At 38.4% G+C, this 8,319-nt stretch overlaps 1 protein-coding gene across 1 annotated transcript in view; it reads right to left on the bottom strand.

Annotated features, from left to right (window-relative positions):
* fstl4 (follistatin-like 4) overlaps window positions 1–2,886 on the bottom strand; it is a 174,021-nt gene extending 171,135 nt beyond the window's left edge. The window contains exon 1 of the mRNA XM_035665960.1: window positions 2,737–2,886. Within this exon, the coding sequence (XP_035521853.1) occupies window positions 2,737–2,886 (150 nt within the window). The remainder of the gene's footprint in view (window positions 1–2,736) is intronic.
* Window positions 2,887–8,319: the final 5,433 nt, after the last annotated feature.

Below are 8,319 nucleotides of genomic sequence, written 5' to 3'. Positions count from 1 at the left end.
GCAGAGGCTCCAAACAAGACTCTACCTCTGGGAAAGATGAGGACACAGCGGGGACAGCCCGGGGCAGGAGAGGCATGCAGCGGGTAGAGAAGCGAGGGAAGGGGCTTTGACCGTTTGTATAGCCAGAATATTTTCACATCCAACGCTGTTAGACACCAGAGTAAAATAGACGATCAAGTCGCGTGTGCTTTTGGACGGGGCTGCCTTTTGATTGACAGGTGAGTTTGTGACCAGGCGAGCGGCCATTGTTTCCTGTTACGGACGAGTCAGAACTGCACAGCCAAAGAGCGTAGATCAACTCGCAGTACGTCACGTCCGCTGGCTCGCGCTGGCTCCGTCGCCAAATTCGAGGCTTCAAAACGGTACTCCACAAACCAATGGGTGACGTCACGATGGGTTCACACCAACTGTCACCACAACAATCAAGAGCAAGCAGTGTAAAAAGTAAAAAAAGTAAAAAAAAAGAAAAAATCCAGACACCAGGTGACACCGTTTACAGCTACTAACAGGACAAAGAAACTAAAATTGGAGACACAGTAAACTCAAGGACTGTTGAATTCCAAAGATTTTTGCTTCTGATAGCACGTCCTTATGATTTTCAGAGTAATTGTAAACGTCTCATCCTCACTGTCTGCCCATTTCTCCCCATGTCAATTTCCTCTCCTCTTTGAAAGTGTGCAGAGAGACTTAGAAGAAGTGACGGAAAAAGAGTAAACGATTTCTGCATCATGTTGCAAGGTAACTAGGCAACTGTGTGCCCTTATTCTCTAACCTGCTTCACAGATAAAACAAAGGTCCTTCCGCACATATAAAAAGGCACAGCTTAAACCCTTCAGCAGACAGCAAACAACGGTTGCAGGGTTACATATTACATTCTGCTGCAGGAGTTGTAGCATTACATCTACTCCACATGTTTAAAATCAGCAGCTAATCTCTGATGGAGATTGTAAGTTTTGTTTCATCTGTATGCAGCACTTTCTTATGTTGCCATGAGCCATGTTGGAGGTCTTTGGAGTCAGTAGACTTCAACTGATTTTCATCTGAATATTATTGCCACATTCTGAAACATCAAAAATAATGCAAGAGGATGCTCTGGACCAGTTTACAGTAATCAGGGTTATCTGGTGGCGAGCAGCAAAAACTGTGGAAACAAAACAAAAAAAGGCCTGCTCATAATGCTACTGAATAAAATAAAATAAATATGAATGCTGTAAATTGTATTTTTATTATGCGACTTTCAACACAATTACTGCCTCAAACTGTTGTTTTGTTTGTTTTCATTATTAAATATTTAAAATGTACATATATATTAATCAGTTAGAACATGTCATTGGTCATATATTCAAATTCGCACTGAATGTTTCCCTAAATAAACCTTAACTTTAGTTAGTTCACTAATCTTACGGACCTCAGACACACTGAGTTAAAGTTTCAATTTGAATGTGTCACATGACACAACCTCACTTTCAAGTTAACTGTAGTACTTACAACACTATTTCAAGCGTAGTTATTCCTAGTTTTGACGTTAGAAATGTCAGCAATTATGAGAAATGTAGCAACTGTGAGTTAACATTTAAGACTTAAATGGTCAGAAACTTACCGGAGACCCTCTCTTCCAGTGAGCTGGATGTGGAGGCATTTGTAGGTCGAAAAAAATCCACTGAGGAGCGCATTTTCATTGGAAGCAATACTTAAATGATAATTAGACCCACCTCAGTTATTTCATACCCAGAGTAAAACTGTAAAAATGGTGGAAGAAATGTCGCTAGTTAACAGCTAATTTAAACACGTTTTTCGCGCAGCTAAAACGACGTCGTTTCAACTTGATTGACAAGCGACTCGAGCAATGGCGTGTAGTATCATCGAACTACGTAACGACAAAGCAACAGTCTTTAAATTCTATCAACCAATCATATCACCGCATGTCTACCTGACACCCACGTGTCCTTTATTGACAGCTAAAAACATCCAGTAATAAATCTGCAGCTTCAAAACACTCCAATTATCCCACTCCAGGGGATAGTCAGCGGCAATTGTCGTATATCCAATCAATGTGGAGAGTTTAAACTTCTAAAATGGTCAGCAATACGTTAATAAAAATATGGAAGTGGGTCATTAAAGTACTTATATATGCACTTGTTAAATGATATTGCGCCGTCTTTTGGACACATGTGGTACAGCATTTGCTTAAATCATTTGCTTTCAACTTAGAATCAGTTTTTGGTTTTTTTCAGTCATCATGAAGGACAGATCCTGTGAATTCAGCCTTATTGTCCATATTATAACTGATGTAGGTCTACTGTATTTAAACAATTAGGTGAAATGGGTAAAAACAAGAACATGTGTTTGTTTGTTTGATGATCCTATTTATATGCATCAGATATTCATAGTCTATGAATTATAAAGCATTTAAAATCGGTATGCCAATAGGTCAAAATGCACAAGCTGACTTCTCCCATGCCAAAATTCATAGGATATCAAGAAAAGAGTGCACTGTTTCCGAGATGTTAAAATGTGCTAAAATGTGACAACAAATGTGCTTTGTCACACTGTTTTTTCACTTCATTTTTATTTGCTATCCTGATTTGATTTGTGGTTGATATGATTGATTTATATCTCTGTAAGTGTTTCTCTATCTTGAGAGAGAGAAGGTGATGGCCTTAGCGGGAAGCAGTGGTGTGTGTGTCTGTAAGTGTGTGTGTGTGTGTGTGTGTGGGAAATGCACAAGATATTTACCATGGAGTGTGGTTCCTGCGAGGAGGTACGTGACATGCTGGCTGTATCCACGCTTCCTCGCCTGCTGCTCTTGTGCCCTTCAGCCAGCCAGCACCCTGAGGTTCCCAGCAGAGCGGCCACAGCCACAGCCCAAACACCCAGGCTGCCCATGAGTATCTAGTGGGAAAGTAAAAACAAAATGCACACAAAGTTCTTCAGTTCACTTTGTTGTACCCACTGCAGTTTCTAAAAATAAAACATGTTACACAGCTCTTCCTCTTCATATTCATCTAGGTGAAAGGGGAATGGAATGTTTACTGGTATCTGAGCACTAAAAAACTGAGGCTTATCACCTTTATATGTTCTGATATCCATGTGATTAAATGAACCATGTCAAATTTGTGTTGTTGTGTATCATTATGCAACTTTAACTGTAAATCTTCAAGCCTTGTTTTGTGATTTTAATCTCGTGTAATCCTATTTGTATGGAAATGCATTTTAATGACTTTTGAAACTTGCTATTGAATTGTGTGTCTAACACTTGCAGTAATTTCCAAGCAAGCAAAATAACAAAACATCATTGCGTTCTCCACACAGAAGATAAAGACAGTCGAAAATATGTTCAAATAAATCATTACGTTTTTATGAGTGTATTTCAATGTAACCATTGTAATGTACAGAATTTGTTGCGAAAGGGACTCCCCGATAAATGAGATGGAGGAGAGGAAATGTGTGCAAATCAGGGTCTTCAGAGAACCTTATTTTGTCAGAGCTGGGTGCTATTTCCAGGCATGACATCAGAACAGAAGATGTTTTTGCCCAAAGAAGGCAAATATGAACAAGCTGAAATAGGATACCAGTATCTCAATAGCTCTGTGTTAGTATCCCTGACTGATCCCTAACTTAATAGTATCCCTGATACTGATACTTTGTCAATTTCCAACCATTTTGATAAGATTCATAAACATATGTGAGACAAATATCTTAAAATGATGTTCATGCATGCACAGTTCCACACACAATGGAACAAATACTGTACACTTACGTACACCCATCATGCACACACACACACACACATAGCACACGAACATGCGGCATAATGCGACTATGTGAACATCAAAGCTCACACTGATGGGGATAATTATCTGTATTACAAAGGACACAGAAAATCTTTTGATGTCAACAAAGAGACAACCCTCTGAAGTCGCAAATGGTGGAGTGTGGCACTGGCATGGGAGCTTAAAATATGTACTCATAAGATCAATTTCACTCCTGTGACACATACACACTCACACACTCACACACTCATTTACTCACTCACTCACTCACACACATGCACATAAATCTTCATGAAAAAATACACAACGTTTCCCAACTGGTGTAGTGCAACACTGGAGAGTAAAAAACACCTGATGTAGACAGCTATTCATTTCAACTGGAATAAGATCACTAAATTATGTTCATAGAGTGGAAATACTGTGATAATAGGAGGACTTTGCATTAAAATGTGATCCAGTACACCAAAAACACAAATGACGGACACATTAAACAGCTAATGATAATCTAGCAGCACTCTATGATAAACTCACAACAACAAGAATCAATATCAGATATGCAAATGTAGTAATTACTGTGGATTTATTGGACTGGGTATGTATTGCATTGCACTGGTGTTGCTGTTATTGTGTCCAACCCCTGTATGTCTAATGCCCTCCAGAAGAACTTCAAGAAGGTATTTTGCACTGATGAGAAATATTTATTGCTTTCCATCAATGCCTGACTTCTTGTCTGGTCTTATCAGCTTATGCGGGTCTTTATGGTTGTACTGTGTGACACGACAGTTTGTTATGTGTGTTCTTGTACTTTCAGGTAATGTGTTTATTGTTTTTACTGTGGTCTTATACTTTATTATGTAACTTTATTGTGTGTTTTACTGCAGAACCAGTCTGAAAACAAATTTCCCTTAGGGGGCCATAAAGTTTGCAATTGAACTGAAACAAGGGCACAAAAACACATGATGCATCTCAAACAGTGCAGGTGTTTATGGTGTTAAATGCCTGCAGCAGCTCTTCAGTAGAATATTGAATATTACAAGGGTGCATGTTTCACCTTGACCTGTAGTGCCCTGGTGCGGCTAGCTGAAATCTCATCTCTGCTTTGCACATCCATTTTTGCTTTTTGCAATGAATAAATAAACAAATCTTTTGAAACATGTTTATTAGAATACATTTTAAATTCATTATATTCTTATGCCTTTGTTTTGTAGTAACAGCTGACAGAGAGCAAAGGGTGGAGGAAGAGATGGAAGGATAACATGCAGCAAAGTGCTGTGGGCTGAAATCAAACCTACTGACTAATTCAGTAATCTCTGCACTGTAGGAACAATTCAAAAACAGACTTTTGAGAGTATGATATATATTTTATTTATTGTAATCAATGCATCATATTTCATATGCTCATTATATGTTTGTCAATTCAAATTCAGTCCAGCAAATGGAGCTCGCTCTGGAATTAGATCATGAGAACATTTTGCTCATTATTTTATTTTATTAAAATTGTTATCTGCAAAGTAACTAGTAACAAGAGGTGTCAAATACATGTTGTGGTGCAGCTACAGCATTTACCTCTGACATGTGTTGTATAAAGTAGCATAAAACTGCAATACTCAAGTACACCGGAATGTAACTAATTATAGTATTTGAATACATGTACATAACTTTCCACACATAAGTCCTGTCAGTGTAAACATCCCTCAGCAAGGAACCACCAGCATCATTCAGCTAGCTAGCCCGAGGCTAATGGGCCCTCACAGATGAGAGCTCACCCTTGTGAAATTAAACACCAAATGAGATCTGCCAGTCACTGTCTTAATGTGCTGCCTGGCCCCCTGGCATTGGCCCACACACAGCTACACACAATAATACATGAGTACACACAGACACACACACACACACACACACACAAACAGAGTCCTGATGGTGTGGAGTGAATGGTCCATTTTGAAATTCATCAGGAGGGAGAAAGTCTATGAGGAAGCTATTATTTGACCAGCATATTAAAAAGCTTAAAGAGACAGACTCTTTAAAACCAGTGCACTCTTTGGCAGCTTTGCTCAGATCAGACTTGTTCAGAGAGGGACCTGCATTTTAAACAGACTGAATGCCCTGAAAGTTAAATACCATCTACTCATATCCCAGCTACCTTCGCTCCATATCTCTCATTTTGCATGTTTCTTTCTTCAGAAGTTCCAATTTTCGGGACACAAAGCTATTGTTAGGGGCCTGAAGTATCCTGTAGAGCTGCCTGCAGCCGGCCTGTCTCCTCTTTCAGTCGCTTACTTTCTGTTAGGAAGCTTCAAACTCATTTTCCTCGTGTACATTGCAGAGAAATTGGTTTGAAGGCTTTTTACATTATTAACTGAACCAGGCAGTTATTAGTTGAATCACAAGGTTGTGGTACTAGATTTTTTTAAAAGATGAAAAATGAAAAAAGGCAAGAATATTAGACAAGATGGTGAACTTCTCATCCCTTACAGCACTGAAATACATCTTTGCACAGACCAAGGAACCTTATCTTGTACTGGAGTCGCATTTGGAAGGGTTACTTTACTGCCAGTATGGGCTTGAAGAATGATTACAGCAACCAATAACTGTCTCAATGTACATATGGGCATGTGAGTATTGTGTTAAGATAGAAAAACCTAACTATTGAACCAGATGTTCAGTTCCATAGGTTGTTTGGGAAGCTGACAGCTTTCTTTGTATTGCTACTAAAACAGTGAAGGAAATAATCAGATAATTCCCTATAATGTGCAGTGCTCAGGTACAGTAAAGAGCCATCTGCTAGCCATCACATTTTAAAATAAGGCATTCAGAGGGAGGCAACATCTCCCACCCCTTTGAGACGTATCAGCTCCATTCAGAGTGGAGTTGCTTCCTTTTTTTAATTTTCACCCATTGTTTAATTTTGAATGGCTGCAAAGATTTGAGAAGATCACTGCTCACTGCAAGGAGCAATTCTAAAGCCAATATGGGATTGTTAAAGCTGTCACAGGTTTATTTTTACCGTCTGTTACTGATTTTAACTGTACTTTTACCTATTTTATCTTTACTTACTTATTTGTATCCTTGTTTTTTGAAGCACTTTGCAACGGTAGTTTTGAAAGGTGCTATATAAATACCAAGTTATTATTATTATTATTATTATTATTATTATTATTATCCTTTTAATATTGCTCAATACATAGTGATGTATTAGTGGCTTTTTGAATCTTGTTAGTGGCTAGTGGCTAAATACAGTTTCAGTATCAGGACTCAACCTGGTGTCTAAGTTAAAAATATAAATATAGTATTTATGCATTATTTTATTTAACATTTCCTAACTGCTCTGAGTCACCTTGTATTATATGGTTGATCAAACAGTATACACCAAGTAAACTAAATGTTGATAAATGGAGATTATTGTGGACAGCTTCCTTCCACCGTCACATTCATATGACCAAAAAAACTTGTGTATCCAGCAGTTTTCTCAATTTTAGAAAACATCTCGCAAATTGCATTTAACTAGGTTCTTATTATCAACACAGTAAACTTTGCAGTTCCTTTCATAGAAATATGATTACACACATTCAAAATAGAGACATAGACATCCAGAAACCAATTTAGACTAAATTAAAACCAATTTTGACCTTGAGCCAGAAGGTCTGTCATTTGGTACCAAAAGAAAAGAAATTACATGATTACTTGTATTTCTGAGTCTTCGAAACATATAACACAAAACCCTGTTTTCCTTCCTTTCCTTCCTTTCCTTACTGTGAGAAACTACAAAACATCAGGCACACAAGCTGTCAGGCTGCGGCTAATGCTGATATGTGTCGGCAATATCAGGTTCTAGAGAACATAATGTTCTATGGCAGTAATGTTGACTGATGTGTCTTGCTTCTTTTGTGGCAAGTATTTTCTCATTTACAGTTCTCAGTGTTTTCTAGGGTGTAGATCAAATCATCTATTGATTAAACTGATCCTAATCTAAGGACTCTTCCCGGCCAACAATACTGTAGGTGGGATTTGGCCTCAGAACACAATGAGCAGTGTTTCCCAGAACATTGGGTGAAACCATTTTAAGCTTTTTTTGTCTGAGCTTTAAACCCAGCCTGTGAAAAAAATGACAGCATTCCAAGTCAAGATCTATGGTTCAGGAATGTTACCCCAAATCTTCTACTGAGTTTGCCATGTGGATGAACCACCAGGAACACTGGCTATGTATATGGCTTTCATGTTTTTACATCCACTGTGGTTTCTCCAACATGCTTGGAAGTGGAGGGTAAGGCAAGATGGACACAATCTGCAACCAGCAACTGCAACTGCTAGATGCCACTGAATCCTACACGCTGGTCCTTTAACACAGGAGAACCGCTGTTTGTTTCCTGTTTCTAAACAACAGTTAGCATAGTTGTTTTTAATGCATGCCCACCAATGTTCCCATATGATTTTTGTAATCATGATGACAAAGCTCCCCTAAAAAAAGTACTCACTCAAACCATGTTCTTTCCATAAAACTAACCAAGTTGTTTTTCTGCCTAAACCAAATGAAACCTTTACCATA

Source organism: Morone saxatilis, unplaced genomic scaffold (genome assembly GCF_004916995.1).
Source record: "Morone saxatilis isolate NCDOM2014 unplaced genomic scaffold, NCSU_SB_2.0 Contig20, whole genome shotgun sequence".
Lineage (NCBI taxonomy): Eukaryota > Metazoa > Chordata > Actinopteri > Moronidae > Morone > Morone saxatilis.
Note: the sequence above shows the minus strand (reverse complement) of the source record. Positions and strands in the feature narration are given on the sequence as shown.